Source organism: Branchiostoma floridae, chromosome 18 (assembly GCF_000003815.2).
Source record: "Branchiostoma floridae strain S238N-H82 chromosome 18, Bfl_VNyyK, whole genome shotgun sequence".
Taxonomy (NCBI): Eukaryota; Metazoa; Chordata; class Leptocardii; order Amphioxiformes; family Branchiostomatidae; genus Branchiostoma; species Branchiostoma floridae.
In genome coordinates this window covers 18,354,176-18,371,835 of record NC_049996.1, presented here as the reverse complement: position 1 = coordinate 18,371,835, position 17,660 = coordinate 18,354,176, and the positions used below count along the sequence as shown (strand labels likewise).

The 17,660-nt window shown below is 42.4% G+C and overlaps 1 protein-coding gene across 1 annotated transcript in view; it reads left to right on the top strand.

Annotated features, from left to right (window-relative positions):
• Positions 1-17,660, top strand: part of LOC118405649 (DNA polymerase epsilon catalytic subunit A-like) — a 57,123-nt gene that overhangs the window by 3,063 nt on the left and 36,400 nt on the right. The window contains exons 3-22 of the mRNA XM_035805221.1: positions 366-446; positions 804-941; positions 2,254-2,408; positions 3,796-3,928; positions 4,492-4,569; positions 5,019-5,126; positions 5,978-6,088; positions 6,578-6,663; positions 6,978-7,033; positions 7,157-7,220; positions 7,780-7,912; positions 8,938-9,051; positions 10,884-11,096; positions 11,576-11,683; positions 12,022-12,150; positions 12,712-12,814; positions 14,275-14,519; positions 14,935-15,131; positions 15,783-15,875; positions 16,778-16,916. Coding sequence (XP_035661114.1) covers positions 366-446; positions 804-941; positions 2,254-2,408; positions 3,796-3,928; positions 4,492-4,569; positions 5,019-5,126; positions 5,978-6,088; positions 6,578-6,663; positions 6,978-7,033; positions 7,157-7,220; positions 7,780-7,912; positions 8,938-9,051; positions 10,884-11,096; positions 11,576-11,683; positions 12,022-12,150; positions 12,712-12,814; positions 14,275-14,519; positions 14,935-15,131; positions 15,783-15,875; positions 16,778-16,916 — 2,484 coding nt within the window. The remainder of the gene's footprint in view (positions 1-365; positions 447-803; positions 942-2,253; positions 2,409-3,795; positions 3,929-4,491; positions 4,570-5,018; positions 5,127-5,977; positions 6,089-6,577; positions 6,664-6,977; positions 7,034-7,156; positions 7,221-7,779; positions 7,913-8,937; positions 9,052-10,883; positions 11,097-11,575; positions 11,684-12,021; positions 12,151-12,711; positions 12,815-14,274; positions 14,520-14,934; positions 15,132-15,782; positions 15,876-16,777; positions 16,917-17,660) is intronic.

Here is a 17,660-nt window from a genome sequence, read left to right as displayed (position 1 = left end):
TTGGTATTTTTCCGGGGGGTACTTTTATTCCAGGGGGTACTTTTATTAGATTTTGAGGATTTTTCCGGGGGGTACTTTTATTCCAGGGGGTACTTCTATTTGAGAGGTGAGAGTACATCAACTTTGTGAAGACACTGGCTGCTCGGCTGAAGATCTGCCCAAGGCTATGGAGGATAGGGAAGGATGGAGGGAGAGAGTCATGTCCATCCGTGCAACTAGCACGCCCGGATGATGATGATGAAACTCAATTCAGGCCTATATACATGTATTTGTTATGTATTTCTTCCATACCATATGGCAAGGGAAAACTTGTCCAATCCTGCAAATTTCACTCTGACTAATGAAGAACTTTTCCCCACCCCCAGGCCGACGTCCTGGATGAGAACAAGCGACTGGTCAGTGCTGTCGACTACTACTTCATTCAGGACGACGGCAGCAGGTTCAAGGTCAGTTTCAGTGGCAATTTCTCAACATCTGTATACTGTTTCACGTCACTGGATAGCAAAATAATTTAGATAGAAAGTTTACCTTGCAGTCGGTAGGTTGTGAGTTCAATCCCCGACCAAACAAAGACTTGCTGCTTTCTCTGCTTAGCACTGCTTAGTATTTAGTAAAGAGTTTGGTAGTTGAACACAGTCCACTACTAGTGGATTTTGCCTCCGGCTGTATTGGCTTTTGCACAAAGTTGTGTGGCCCAGGGATACAGAAACAGGGATGGGTGCTTCCATATGTGCCATTTGGTGCGGGAAGAACTTAATCTTTTTAAATTTTGAATCTATGTATATCTCCATTTTATCCCTCAGGTTTCCTACCCCTTCAAGCCATACTTCTACATCGCTGTGAGGAAGGATAGTGAGAGGGAAGTGTCTTCCTTCCTGACTAAGAAGTTTGGAGGTGTCATCTCTAAAGTGGAGACAACACCAAAGGAGGATCTTGATCTGGTATGCTTTTTTTTCTTTCATTCAATCTAAAACTCTTGTATATCAATAACGAAGCAAAACAAAAGGGTTTTCTGTTCTTAGTTTTTAGCCAAATTTTAGTTTAGGAAATCAGTTTCTTGTTTGTACTAAGTATCTTCAATGTATTTGTTGTTTCTTTTGTACATGAATACTACAGGCAAGTATTGTGGCGTAACTGCTCGGTGTCTGGCCCAGAAGCCAAAGGTCCTGGGTTCGAATACTGTCATGCTGCCAATCTTGAGTGAAAATGGGTACCTGACTTCAGTTGGGGAGGTAAAAGGCGGTGGAAGGAGAGGATTGAGCTCCGCCTCCCAATGGACCAATCCCCAAACCCCGCCCCCTGTTCGAAATAGAATAGGGGGTTCTATTTGTTCCATATGGCGTTCGACAGGATCGGTCCATACTGTGCACTAGACAGTGGATAGCAACCACCATACCCTACAGCCTGAAGAGGACTACCTTACCATTGCCTACCTTTACATTACACTTGGTAGGACTGAAGAGGAACTACCTGAAGCCAAGTTATACTGTAACCAAGACATTGTTTTGTACATATATATTACAGGCCAACCACTTGGTGGGACTGAAAAGGAACTACCTGAAGCCAAGTTAGACTGTAACTAAGATATTGTGTTGTACATGTGTGTTCCAGGCTAAGTTAGACTGTAACTTCAACATTGTGTTGTACATGTATGTTCCAGGCCAACCACTTGGTGGGACTGAAAAGGAACTACCTGAAGCCAAGTTAGACTGTAACTAAGATATTGTGTTGTACATGTGTGTTCCAGGCTAAGTTAGACTGTAACTTCAACATTGTGTTGTACATGTATGTTCCAGGCCAACCACTTGGTGGGACTGAAAAGGAACTACCTGAAGCCAAGTTAGACTGTAACTAAGATATTGTGTTGTACATGTGTGTTCCAGGCTAAGTTAGACTGTAACTTCAACATTGTGTTGTACATATATATTACAGGCCAACCACTTGGTGGGACTGAAAAGGAACTACCTGAAGCCAAGTTAGACTGTAACTAAGATATTGTGTTGTTTACGTATGTTCCAGGCTAAGTTAGACTGTAACTAAGACATTGTGTTGTACATATATATTACAGGCTAACCACTTGGTGGGACTGAAAAGGAACTACCTGAAGCCAAGTTAGACTGTAACTAAGATATTGTGTTGTTTACGTATGTTCCAGGCTAAGTTAGACTGTAACTAAGACATTGTGTTGTACACGTATGTTCCAGGCTAAGTTAGACTGTAACTAAGACATTGTTTTGTACATGTCTGTTCTAGGCTAACCACTTGGTGGGACTGAAGAGGAACTACCTGAAACTCTCCTTCCCATCTGTGAACGAACTCATGAAGGTGAAGCGGGAGATTTTTCCTGCCGTCAGGAAGAACAAAGAGAGAGACAAGGCTAACGATGCTTACACACAGATGCTGGCCAGGTGAGATGGTGAAAAGATTTTTCCGTGACTGAGATGTTGCTTGGTATTCTTGTTACTTTTTTTTCAGTCAAGCATTGGTCAACACAGAAAATAGAGCCAGTAGTACAAAAATTCAATTGCTGGAAGTTAAAATACATAGAAAATTGTAGATTTCAGGCAAAAGGCAAATAAATTGTTTTTGTACTTGCCCGATAGGACAAGTGAAGTTTAGAAAGCTTGTCCAACCCTGCATGCAAGTAACTCTATAAATACTGTAAATGCAGAAATGTTCGCGGTGGATTAATGTTCGCGGTTTTCGCGGTGGCCACTTCACCGCGAATTTAAAACCACCGCGAACATTTTTCCATTACAGTAAGAGACTACAGTGCATGGTGCTACCATGAAATTAAAACCACCGCAAAAAGTCCATTTTCCTGCTACCGCGAAATTAAATCCCCGCGAACTTAAATGCATTTACAGTACTTCACAAACACAGCTCAAAATACCACAGTGCAGGTTAGTGCAGGTAAAATTGGAGCTGTGCAGGTTGTTTTTGATGTCTACCTGCACCAAACCTGCACTGGTCCATGTACTGGGTTTTATACAAAAATGTCCTATTATGTAGGTGTGTATGGATTGGTATCAGCTGCGTTGATAAAGTATGAAAGAAAATAAAGCAATGGTTCCTGAACAATTTTAGTATGATCCATGCTTCCTAAATTCAGAGTGGTGCAGGTAAAATTTGTCTGGTGCAGGTGATTTTCAATGTTACCCGCACCAGAGCAGGTATGCAGGAACAAGTATTTCGAGCCCTGACAGAGGTTTTTGATCTCTTGTTATTCTGGTGTTATTGCACTATGTTTGGAGGTGAGGATGATGGTGAAAAGTAAAAATGATATGGATCCAGTTAAGCTCACTGAAGAGCCTCGTGTCCTCTGAATCTTTGTGTTGTAGCTTCTTTGTCCCGAGGACGACTAGGCCCCTTATGCTGTGGTCTGCAAGTTTCACTTCTTGAAGAAGACTTATAAAGTTATTAGAAACCAAGTCCGAGTTTTAGCCCTCACCTGTCCATCCCTTAGTAATAGATCTTTGCATTGTGAAATGTGCAATGTTTTATTCAGTAAGGATCTCGCGGGTAATACACCCGAATTTTGTCCTTATTACAAGACTTGACAACACATAACGACATATCAAAAACACTCTGTTACACTCAGCAATCACATAGTACAACAATTCATTAAAATTTCGTTAGACAAACCATACAGAAGTTACAAACTGTGTGGATAGCGACTAAAATGTTGATGGTTTTACTGGGTCTTGTTATAGGCTTGCTAATATAGGCTTGCTGTTCATGTTCTTTAGTACACCCGACCAGTACAACGATGTTTATACTCCTGTGTTGTTGCAGCACATTTGGAGGTGAGGAGGAGAGAGGATCCACATCGAAGAGGATCGCAGACCAGATGGAGAACATCATCGACATCCGGGAGTACGACGTGCCGTACCACGTCCGCGTGGCCATCGACATGAAGATACACGTGGTGAGAACGCGAGTTTGAGTTTAGCTTGTTTTTTCAGATCCTTGTAAGAGTAACAGTTGTATTGCCAGTGGCACACAGGACAGCAAATTTCCTTGCTGTTTCAGTAGGAGGATATATTTTAACCCGCTTGAGCCACCTCTTGGATATGGGACACCCGTTTTATGTCCCTTCCGAAAGATGGGTGCAGAACCAACTGACATGCCCTTCTCAGGATTTAAACCAGGGTCTCCTAACTTCCCAACTAATTGGAGCCAGGAGCTCAACTTTTTAGCTGCTACCAGTTGAGCTACAGGGACATTCCACTTTGACATGCTACTTCCTCAGGTCTCCAGATTTAATCTGTCAGTCGAGTAAGCCTTTGCACAGTTCAGGTTTTAAATGTTGGGAGAGCCCTGTTCTTTGAGGCCTAGGAAAAAAATGTTGTGTTTCCTGTTTCCGGACTTACCCTAGAAAAACCTGCTGACCCTATCCTTTTTTGCGGGGAGGACGGTGGAGTTTCCAGTTAGAATATTTATTCAGCCTGCTTCCTATTCAAGTATGTGATGAACTATGTATCTCTGCAGGGCCACTGGTACTCGGTGCGCGGCCGAGGTGCACTGCCTCCAGAAATCACTAGGAGAGACGACCTGCTGGACAGACCCGTGAGTTGCAATTGTTGGTCGCAATTGTTAAAAAAATGTGCACTAATAAAATCTGTGCACCTAAAGTGTATGTGCAATAAATGTCTATTTTTGTGCAGTACACATGTATGTAATAGTCTGTATAGACTGACTGACAGTATAGTGCTAGTACTTTTTGACTGTGGATGTATCTTAATATTGCATCGGGTAAATGTCAGAAAAAAATGATACAACCTTTGTTGTATTACTTTCTTAAAATTTTGAAGTCAACTGTAGAATTTTGGGTCATCAATTTCTCAAAGCTGTAATTAGCTTTTGCTGACATTCACAAGTTTATTTTACACTGAGGAAGATTGCAGACCGACTGAAGAAATTAATGTTCGAATAGCAGAAAAATAAGATTATGCACATTAGGAAAGCTAGATTCTTTTTTGAGGATGTTTATGACTGTAACCAATGTGGTTTTGCAGGATCCTATTGTGTTTGCGTTTGACATTGAGACGACCAAACTGCCGCTGAAGTTTCCGGACGCAGACTCAGACCAGATCATGATGATTTCCTACATGATTGATGGACAGGTGGGCGGAGCTTCATTCTCCATTTCCACATTTTGACTTCACAAAATGACAACAATAATAATCATAATTAACTGGTGGACATTCCAACTCATCATCATCATCGGACGGCTGCAGAGTAGGCGACTGCAAGCTTTCTCCAGTTGCGTCTATCGGCAGCAAGTTGGCGTAACTGCCTGGGGGTGATCTGGCCGTGATGGTCTCCCATTAGCCGTTGGCCGTACTGTAGATAAGTAGTAGGTTGGCATCCCCGTCTACGTCTGCCATGAGGAGGGACGTAAAGTGCATACAGACTGACAGGCTCATCCTCAGGCATACGCAGAACGTGTTCGAGAAAGTTCAGCTGCCTCAGGCGCACGAGTTGTATCAGCGGCTTTGTTTTGGTCATATCGTAGATTGTACAAAGAAAAACATTCCAACTATTACATTGTAAGTACCTATCACCAGCTCAGAGAAGAGTTATCGACCTTAGATTTGTTGTGCGTTGAAATTATGTTTTTACATAGAACTATGACAGAGTAGAACTTATTGCCATCAAGGAGCATTCTCACTAGTTAGCTTTGAACAACATTTGCAATTAGATGTGCAAAGGTAAGGTTTGACAGGTCGCTCAGTGTAATACATTTGTATAACCAGCTGCTGCCGCGCCGTGTGTCTGCAAAGCTGGTGTGTCTATATAGATTCAGATACAGAACACATTCTGGCACTCCTTAAGTGCTACTGCATACACCCCTTGTATGTCTTGTTCAGTGTAATATAACCAGTTGCTGCTGTGCCTACAAAGCTGGTGGAGCTTGTAGATACAGATATTTCAGTATAGTTTCATCTAAATGTTCATTGTTTGTATTTTTCAGGGCTACCTGATCACAAACAGGGAGATAGTATCAGAAGATGTGGATGATTTTGAGTACACGCCCAAGCCTGAGTACGAGGGGCCCTTCATCATTTTCAATGAAGCAGATGAGGTACAAAACAATTTATTTATTTATTAAGATTCTCCAAAAAAAAGTGGAAGGTATGGCAGAAAGGGTGTTTCTTGTTAGAAGACGCCTTTTCAAGGTCAACGCCTTTTCAATAGTCTTCGCATGAAACCAAGTGTTTTGTTTTGCTGACGTTTCTGTGACCATCTGTCACCTACCTCAGGGCAATTTTGACTGGTTCACATTGTGCCATAGCTATAGGTGTTGGTAGAGCATTCCATCACAAATTGGAACTCATTTGTAGTTTGGTTCGGACAAAATGGACAAAACCTTTGGTCAGGGGTTGCATTGTAATATCATCCTGTTTCTATATCCAGTTTATGACTGCTGATTCAACTGTATTATACTGTAAGAATTTCAAAATTATTTGTGTCATGATCATAAAGGTATTTGTCTTCTTTGAGTTTTATAGCAATTTTTTTTAATCGTTCAAAAGGATGGTTGTGATCACACTGGCTCGTATCCTCCCTGTAGATTCACACCATCCAGAGGTTCTTTGAACACATCCAGGAGGTACGGCCCAACATCATCGCAACCTTCAACGGAGACCTGTTCGACTGGTACGTAAAGCACCTCACGGCGTAACACACATGGTTTGGGTTTGTACTGAACAGTACAAGCTGCATATCCGTTAAACCATCTCATGGGGTAGCACACCATGGTTGAACTGAACTGTTGTTTTTTTTAATCCATTCACACTAGTACTGGGATAGTCCCCTACTCTTTTGGCGCGTTCCTTCACTTGTTAAAGGTGTGGCTCTCCTCAAACACGGCACTCCATTTAACATCCTATCTGATGAGAGACATCCCTATCCAAAAGCCCATTGTCATATCACGTTTCTTCATGTTGACGTTACTTTCTTTTTTTTATCAGGCCTTTTGTAGAGGCCAGAGCTGCGTTCCACGGTATAGACATGTTTCAGGAAATTGGTGAGTAAAAATTGTAGAAATGCTTTTTGTACAATCAGATTTGGTCATTTTTTTCTATGATGAAGAGTAATCCTTTGGATCATAAACTTAAACCCTAATCAAAATCATCTGTCTTGTTGGTAGGATTCCAGAAGGACAACCAAGGAGAGTACAAGTGTAGGCACATCATTCACATGGATGCCTTTAGGTAATGAAGCGACTGTCCATGAATGCAAAGTAACATGCTATAGTAAGCTTTGCAATAGAGAGAAAGCTTCAAAGATCTCATTCCTTTGTTGAATATCTAGAATTTTTGTAGATAGAATTACTACTTAACTCGTAGATTAGCATTTGCCTACAATCTGCGTTTTGCGTACCATTGTGTCACTGTGACGCTGCCGTGATCACTCGTTTAGTGCATTCTCCTACGCAGAGACGTCCAACGGCGCCAGAAAACCGCCTCTTGTGTCTGTACTCTGCTATCTCAACCGTCACCATCAGTTCCTGTGGGCATCGCCACAAACCAGCTGTCAGCCAATCAGAGAATAGGCCTTTCAGTTTTCAAAGGGGATCTCGCATATATGTATATATATAAGGGTAAGCTCATTGATATTTATAAGCTGGGCGGTCAGGAACTGATGGTGACGGTTGAGATAGCAGAGCACAGACACAAGAGGCGGTTTGCTGGCACCGTTGGATGTGTCTGCATAGGAGAATGGTATAGTGAACACTGCAGTAAGGATGGAATTGAAAATGCTCTTCCACAGATGGGTGAAGAGAGACAGCTACCTGCCAGTGGGGAGTCAGAACCTGAAGGCCACCACCAAGGCCAAGCTGAGGTACGACCCTGTCGAACTTGACCCTGAGGAGATGTGTCGCATGGCCAACGAGCAGCCTCAGGTGAGAACTGTGCCCTGAAGTCTGTAATCTTCTTCCTACTAAGGTAGCCTAGGGATGTCCCTGTAGCTCAACTGGCTGCAGCCAAATAGTTGAAATCTTGGTTTCAGTTAGTTACTGGGAGACCTGGGTTCCATACTGAATAGACCATCTTAGTTGTGACTGCATACAATTGTCGGAAGTAGGGCTGGGTACCGGTACAGTGTACCGGTACAAAACCGGTTTTTCTTATTGGACCGGTCCAGAAAAACCGGACCTGAAAAAATTAGGAGGACCGGATGTTGGACCGATTATAAAATTAACAGATTATTTTATCAGGCATTCACACGTTTTGGCGCTTGCAGGTGGAAGAAAACAACAAGAGAGAAGTAGAGTAGAGTTTACAGTAATTTCTACCAAGTTTTACAGCCAATCGTACAGGTGCAGTTAGCGCTGTAGGATTTTAAAACGCCAGTGTACGTCTAATACTCCACCAAACAGATTTCTTTGTAGTCAGTGAAATGGACCATTGGTATGAGTCATACTGAATCAGGTCCAGGTTCAGGTCCGGACCTGGACCTGATCCTCTGGACCTGAACCAGACCTGGACCTGGATTTTCTGTACCGGTACCCACCCCTAGTCGGAAGGGATGTTAAATGGGGGTCCAGTGTTCAAGAAGGTGCGCAACTTCTAAATTGCTAAAAAGTAATGCAGTGTGCTACCTACGTGTAGTTTCAGGGCAGAGACTGAGTGTGAGTTTCTTGCAATCAGCCTACGCCACAGTTAAGGTGAAAACCAATGTTGCAACACCCGATCTGGTCTCACGATCAACATGATAATGTAGTATAGAATTCACTTACAGAGCTTTTTAGGGCCTTTGAGTTACGTTAAACTGAAATATTTATGGGAAATCTAGCTCTTCTACTACCACTACTAGCTTTTGGCTGACGGTGGGTAACCAAGCCTCAAAAAGGATTCGGACCCTTTTTTTTGAATGAAGCTTAATATTTCACGGAGGTATAAGTTCTACAATCTCTTGTTGTCCCAGGTTCTGGCGAACTACTCTGTGTCGGATGCTGTGGCCACATACTACCTGTACATGAAGTACGTTCATCCCTTCATCTTTGCTCTCTGCACCATCATCCCCATGGAACCTGATGAGGTAAGAAAGCAATAATGTTACAATAAGCTGCTTCACTGTTTCAACTGTGCATGAGTATAGGGATGTATTGTGGGTAATATGTCAAAGTTGAAGGCCCCTGAGACATAAGGTATCGGACCGGAGTTTCTTTTACGATTGCGGAGGTTGGCAGACAGCCTCAGGCCGATGGGCTACAGTTCCGCTAGTAAACGTAGGACGCGAAACTTAATCAATATGGCGGAAAGCCGTTTACTGCCTACCAAACCTATTGGTATCGTCTGTTGCCTCTTTATTTTGGGTAGAATATGTAGTAAAATTTTAATTTTGGACCCGAAAACTATCATTTTTTAAGTTTAACACTTTTTTGATCGAAGCTGCATGGAAAAAACGAATTTTCCCAGGATAACGGCCTACGTGGTAGAGAAGCTAAATTCTTCATGTTTATGCAAAATGAAAATAAAAAAAAATCCATGTGATAACTTTTTTGCAATCTCCAATGACGTAATTTCTTCGAAATCGCATGAAAAACGATGCTATTTGGGTCACAGGCGAAAAAAACGCATCACCGTTGCAGCGGACTAATACAAAAATGGTTTCGCTGGAGGGCCAACTACTCCTCGCACAGAAATAATACAACCCACGGGCTTTTCAGGAAATACGACAAATCTATGCTCAGCTATAACGATCACCAAGCAATAGGGAGCAAAAGTTAGGGAGACAACAGCGCACTTCCGGCCTATTACACCACCCTTCCGCCAACTCCGGTCAGATTTGAACTCCGACCCGGAACCTTAAACAGAACCTATCTGGACAGTCTAGACAAGAACTGTTTACATGTTCGTGACCTTGCTGGGTATGCACAGCGTAAATTGCAATTATTGCAAAATGAAAATAGAAAAAAGCAAATATTTGACAGACATGCAGTAACTCTTTTATTGGTCGTGTCTGTTGTTGCTATGCTATCATTGGTTGAACTGCTAATTGTGATGGCAGGGCTCGAAATACTTTTTCCTGCATACCTGCACTGGTGCAGGTAGCATTGAAGATTACCTGCACCAGACAAATTTTACCTGCACCACTCTCAATTTAGGAAGTATGGATCATACTAAAATTGTTCAGGAACCATTGCTATTTTTCTTTTATACTTTATAGGTGATAAAAGTCGATGCAGCTAATAACAATTCATGTACTCCTGCATGACAGGACATTAATGTATAAAACCCAGTACATGGACCAGTGCAGGTTAGGTGCAGGTAGACACCAGAAATACCTGCACAGCTCCAATTTTACCTGCACTAACCTGCATATGCAGGTGGTATTTCGAGCCCTGGATGGACAGTCAGGATCGGTCTATTGTTTATGAAGTTGTTTTCTGCTGCTTTTTATGTAATATACATAAATCGTACTAGTGGACAAAACTCTTGATCATGACATCTCAAAATTCCATGATGTGGAATATGAAGTGACAGCCACCTTAGATGCGGAAAACTAGCTTGTTTAGAAACCACCAACAAGCTTATTTAGACCTTTTGTGAACTCCTGTAAAAAATTGCTAAGAACTACTATGATCTTTGTACAACAACTGATGCTTTGTTTATTACCTGTCCTTCTGTAGGTGTTAAGAAAAGGCTCTGGCACGTTGTGCGAAGCTTTAGTAATGGTCTAGGCCTTCCATATCTTTGCTGTTATTTACATCTGTACAACAACGAATGCCTTTTTTCATTGCCTGTATTTCTGTAGGTGTTAAGAAAAGGCTCCGTCATGATTTTCGAAGCTTTTTTAATGGATCAGGCCTTACATATCTTTGTTGTTAATTACAGCTAATGCTTTTTTCATTGCCTCTACTTCTGTAGGTGTTAAGAAAAGGCTCCGGCACGCTATGCGAAGCTTTACTAATGGTCCAAGCCTTCCACGCCAACATCGTGTTCCCCAACAAACAAGAGGCCGTCTTCAACAAGCTTACGGGCGACGGCCACGTGCTGGACTCGGAAACGTACGTGGGAGGCCACGTGGAGTCTCTGGAGGCTGGGGTCTTCAGGGCTGACCTCCCCTGCAGGTTCAGAATGGTACAGTCCTTTTAATTAGATATTTTTTTTGGGCTTTGTATGTTTGTTTGTCTTGGTGTGTGTCCGTTGTTATTTCAATATTGTACAGTGCAATGGCATCAAATTGCTAAATGTTCTTAAATACAAAATACTGTAGTCTCTGAATGGTCACAGAAAAGTGTTGGCATCCCAAAGGAATACAGGCATGGCTCTTTGAGGTCTCCAACCTGGTTAATGGACAGAACTTGGTATCTTCATGAAATCCAAATTACTTGGTTTATGTATTTCTTTCATTTGTTGTATAATGTTTTTATCATTGATGCATGTAAGTTGATTTGAATGTGTTTTATGTTTATATATACAGGGCTCATTCAAATGCATCCTAGTGGCTATATGTTTGTCCCTATGGTTGGATATGGTTGGATAAATAAGATAAAATGAAATCAAAATGGTATCGGTCATACAATTAACAAGTTTCCACTGTATCTTGAACCCTGCAGGTTCCTGAAGCCTTCCAACAGCTGATGGATAAGGTGGAACGTACCATGAAGTTCAGCATCGAGGAGGAGGAGGGCATCCCTGTGGACCAGGTCACCAACTTCGAGGAGGTGATTTTGATTTTTCATTTTATTTATTTGCAGATAAAAAGAAAGCACAGAAAGTAAAGTTAAAAAATAACATAATAAATACAGTGCAGGAAAGGGGGAGAAGCCAAATAGGCTTAAGTTTAACAGGCCCTTCTAACAAATACTCACAATTTCGAATGAAATAATTGAAATATGAAACAAATGATAAAAGATCATAGATAAGTAACAATTTGATGATTAACAACAAAAAATATAGTAACTATTATGACATAAATGGAGATATCTAATAGGCTAATAACAAATCAAATACAGTACAATATATCCATAACATATCAATGTATCGAAAACATATCAAATAGGTGTGTAACGACATCAGGCGGAAGCTGGCAGAACTACGCGACACGCCCTCGCGACTGGAGAACCCCATCATTTACCATCTTGACGTCGGCGCCATGTACCCCAACATTATTTTAACTAATAGGTTACAGGTAGGAACTTTCAATATCTTCATCCCTGGACAGAAATTTGCTGGTTGAGAAGGGGAAAGATATAACCCCATATGTCCTCAAAATCTGAAGTTAATAACATGAAACTGTTGAAAATTTATTTTCATAAGCTTAAAGATGGTGAGTTCAGAGGTGGTAGAACTAGTGATTAATCAAGACATTACAGACAGAATTTTGACCTCATTGAAGTGGCTACTAATTCATGTGGTGGTCTTGTTTTTGGTCTGTTTGTGTTTTCAAATTGGTTACTGGGAACACAATCTTTTTTCCCTAAGCCTACATCGTATTCATCATGATACAAGTGTGTTTGTAAGGCCATACCAATTTAATTTTTTCTCTCGTCAGATTTCTAGAAATGATGCTGAACATACAAAATGTAGATATCAACATGAAACCAGAGTCTTAGAGGAATCTCTTGGCCCTGATACACAAATTTGCCTCCCAGCCCTCTTTTTCATCTTATCCGCTTGTGGAATTTTTATAAGAATTGTCTAACAACCAAGAACATGAACTGGTGTGGCCAAGTATAACCTTATTTTCCAGCCGTCAGCCATGGTTGACGAGGTGACCTGTGCGGCCTGTGACTTCAACAAGCCCGGCGCGACCTGCCAGCGCAGGATGCAGTGGACTTGGAGGGGAGAGTACAGTGAGTACAGCAAAATTATGAAAATTTCAATCAAGCAAAAACATTGAGATTCTACCAGGGTTGTAGCCAGCCTGAAATCATTTTCCGTCTAGATCTCCTCGATTTTGAATCTTATCGAGCGTCCAAGGAGCAAAACATCGCGCCTTCCTACAGGGGTCCGGGGCTCCCCAGGAAAATTTTGAAATCTAGACCCTCTGAAATAATGCCATTTCCTGCATTTTGAGGTGTAAACTTTGCTGGTAGACTAAGATGATTAACGGCATCTGTTTTGGTGAAAATTACACAAGGGAGACAGTTTTATCATCATCATCATCATCGGTCGACGTGATCAAATGTAGACATGTTCGCACATGTCTACACACGACGGGGTTATACCGCCCCTTACGGGGTGACATACCCTTTCGTAGGCTAATTACAAGACGGGGATGCGCCAGGTCTCCCGTCCGGGTGAATGATGTAATTCACCATGTGGCTGATACGAGACAGAGGTTCGCCAGGCCTCCATCCGGGTGATTTGAAGTGAATCACCAACTCCCGACAGAAGGATTTGCACCAACGCACACCGCACCATCGCACGTGTGGGGGTTCTTTAACGTGCATGGGGTATGGCTCTCCCCATACACGGGACCTCCATTTAACGTCCTATCCGAGGGACGACTCATTTTTCACTTGAGTAAAGTGAGGAAAGTCGTGTAAAGTGCCTTTCCCAAGGGCACAAGACCGGCATCACGGTAGGCGGATTCGAACCGGCGACCTCTCGATCACGGGCCGAATACAATACCACTGTGCTACGCGGCCCGCGGTTTTATCATACATATAGATTTTTGTCCGTCATAGAGGACAGAATGGGCAAAATATTTTTCCATCCCCATTTGCAAAATTCCGTCAAAGGACGGATGGATTGGTGCTGGCTACAACCCTGGATTCTACTAAACAAAATTGGTAAATTTGGTAGCACTTTGCAGCAAGCATGTATGTGGGGGAAATTTTTCAATACATCCCAAGACAAGTTGGCAAAGTGGTCTTGTAAGGGTAAGGGGCAGTGGGTAAATGTTATCCATTGTGTCTCGATCACAGTATTGGAAGGTGGAGCCCATCCCTCTCCTTTTTGACTGCCTTTTTCAACCCCGACCGAAGTCCAGTACCCATTTCACCCCTGGGTGGAGTGAGGAAAGTCGTGTTAAGTGTCTGCCCCAAGGTACAACATCGATGGCATGTCATGGGGCTCAAACCCAGGACCTCTTGCTTCTGGACCAAATACGCAAAACACAACACCACAAAACAAAAATATAAGCTTTGGAGAGAGAAATGATAGTTTATTGACATTAAAAACTTTGCAGCACAAAATGGCTAAACTGTTGTTTTCTTACAGCTTGACATCATTAAAAGTGTTCTAGTGACAAATACTTAGTAACATAAAGATTTGCTTTCACAAAATACAATCTTTTTTCCCTTCTCAGTGCCCGCCAGTCGGAACGAGTACCATCGCATCCAGCAGCAGTTGGAACACGAGCAGTTCCCGCCGTTCAAACCCGGCGGCCGTCCGCGGGCGTTCCACGAGCTCAACAAGGAGGAACAAGCGACCGCGGAGAAGAAACGCCTGGCAGACTACTGCAAGAAGGCCTACAAGAAGGTTCATGTCACCAGAGTGGAGGAACGCGAGACTACCATTTGCCAACGGGAGAACTCCTTCTACGTAGATACGGTACGGGTGGCGGTGGGGATGGGTACATTGTACCGGGACTAAACTGTTTTTTTCTGGACTGGTCTGAAAAAAAGTACCTGAAAAATATCAGTGGACTGGGTTTGGGACTGATTAAGAAAGGAACACATATCAGCAGGCGTTCATACGTTTTGAGGCTTACCACTCCTAGAATATAACAAGAGACAAATAGAGTAGTGTTAATAGTCATTTCTACTAAAAAATATCCTATGTAATAGGCTGCCAAATTCACATCCTTTGAATGGTTACATTGGTCACGCCACAGCCAGTGGTCTAGCTCCCTGCTGTAGCGACTGCGCAAAAGTGTGTGGCCCAAGGGCTACTGAAATAGAGATGTGCACTGCCCTATGCACCATCTGGTCTGGTCTTAAACATTTTCTTTTTAACCCACACCTAGGTACGGGCGTTCCGTGACCGGAGATACGAGTTCAAGGGACTCCTTAAGGTGTGGAAGAAGAAGGTGGCGGAGGCCCTTAAGAAGGGAGAAGCTGCCGACATCAAGAGAGCCAAGGGAATGGAGATCCTGTACGACTCCTTACAGCTGGCTCACAAGTGTATTCTCAACTCCTTCTACGGATACGTCATGAGGAAGGGGTGAGCTTTTATCTGTTATTTTCTTCTTTTTATATGTTTATACAAATCTTAAAATTTCTTGGTGGTCCCATGAGTTAAGTGTGCAGATTTCCAATATGTCCCAGAAAGCAATGGCAACAAAATGGTACGTAAATACAGAACTTGAACTGAAGTCATACCTTAAGATAAATTCTTCTGACACCCCTGGCCATTAGATAATTGCAGCTTTGTCACAATGTTTATTGGATATGTTATAGGAAAAGGGGAGTTTTTTTCTATGTTTTCCTTTTGAATCTAACAAGGAGAATACCGTTTGTTTGATGGATGAGGAATGTGTGAGTTTCTATCTGTTTTCCTTCCGACAAGAGGAGACTATGTTTTGCTTGTTTGTTTGTAAAAACCCCATCAGATTTGTAGCTTTCTGACAAGAAGCAGCATTTTGTAATGCTAAAATTTTCTAGTGGTAGTGGTACATTTTTCTGGTATGTTTTTCTCCTTTATGAGAAAATACCTCCGGTATGAGAAAAGGGTAAAGGGGATTTGATAGAAAAAAAGCATATATTCTAATGCTCACAATGTTTAGAATTTGGTAGTTTTGAATACTTATTGTGTGTTTCTGTAATTCCCTATGCCTACAATGTTGTATGACCATACATGTGCGCCCCCTTGCAGTGCGCGCTGGTACTCCATGGAGATGGCCGGTATCGTGTGTCTGACGGGAGCCCGGATCATCACCCAGGCCAGGGAACTTGTGGAGCAGATCGGGTTAGACTCTTCCCTTCTTCCACTGTTTTACTTTACAGATTTTTGTTAGTCAGATTTATCTTAGCTTCAGTAACTGTTTCTCGGTGTATGCTGAACAGTTCTTCAGCACCAAGGACAGTTCAACATCTGTTTAGTCTTAGTTACAGGCCAGGGAACTTGTGGAGCAGATCGGGTTAGACTCTTCCCTTCTTCCACTCTTTACTTACTGTACATGTATTTAAGTTCGCGGGGATTTAATTTCGCGGAAGAGGGAAAAAGGACCTTTCGCGGTGGTTTTAAGTTTGCGGTAGCACTGTGCACTGTAGTATCTTACTGCTATGGAAAAATGTTCGCGGTGGTTTTAAGTTCGCGGTGAAGCGGCCACCGCAAAATCCGCGACATTAAACCGCTGCGAAAGTTTCTGCATTTACAGTTCTTTGTTAGTCAAGTTTATCTTAGATTCAGTAACTTTTACTTTGCGTATGCCTAACAGTATGAAAGTTCTTCAGCACCAGGGACAGTTCAACATCTGTAAAGTTTTAGTGATGATTCCAACATTCAAATACAATTCAATCTCTACAACTGGATGGAAAAAAATGGAGATTTACTTCTGGACGTTTCAATTGACATCCATCATTCTTCTTCAGCATCACTAGAACGAAATGACATTTGCATACGATCCTTAGGAGTTAGTGACATGTTCAACCAGTTTTTCTAGTTAGCTGTACTTGTATTAAATTGTTCTGCCAGTTCATTCTAGTGACGCCGAAGAAGAGTGATGGATGTCACTCAAAATGTCCGGAAGTAAATGTCCGTTTTTTAAAATCCAGTTGTAGAGATTGAATTGTATTTGAATATTGTTTAGCTGGATGTCTAACCTTCATAAACGTATCAAAGATGATTCCAACATTTCCCCTCTTCAGACGCCCGCTGGAGTTGGACACAGACGGCATCTGGTGCATCCTGCCCGCCAGTTTCCCTGAGAATTACGTCATCCACACCACCAACACCAAGAAACCCAAAGTCACCATCTCCTACCCGGGGGCCATGCTCAACATACAGGTCTGTCAGTTTGTTTTACATAACTACGTCATCCACACCACCAACACCAAGAAACCCAAAGTCACCATCTCCTACCCGGGGGCCATGCTCAACATACAGGTCTGTCAGTTTGTTTTACATAACTACGTCATCCACACCACCAACACCAAGAAACCTAAAGTCACCATCTCCTATCCAGGGGCCATGCTCAACATACAGGTTTGTTTGTTTGTTTGTTTGTTTGTTTGTTTTACATAACTACGTCATCCACACCACCAACACCAAGAAACCTAAAGTCACCATCTCCTATCCAGGGGCCATGCTCAACATACAGGTCTGTCTGTCTGTCTGTCTGTCTGTCTGTGTTTCCAGATATTTGTGTAACTTACATCTGGATGGATTATGATGATAATTTGTACTTATTTTCACCTGAGTCAAGTAAGGAAATAAGTGTAAAGGGCCTTTTCCAAGGCCACAGCATCGGAGCCTGCTATGGATTCGAACCCAGAACCTTTACATTATCATCAACAACCACTTTAGGTCAAGGACTACTTCACAAACCATCAGTACCAGGAACTGGTCCTGACGGTGTAAGTGCTTTTTCCAAAGTCACAACATTAGGTCCTGCTATGGATTCGAACCCAGAACCTTTAGATCAACCCTAACTACCAAACCACCTTCAAGTTTAAGACGACTTCACAAACCATCAGTACCAGGAAGCTGGTTCCTGATGGTGCAAAATTCCCTTTTCCCAAAGTCATAACT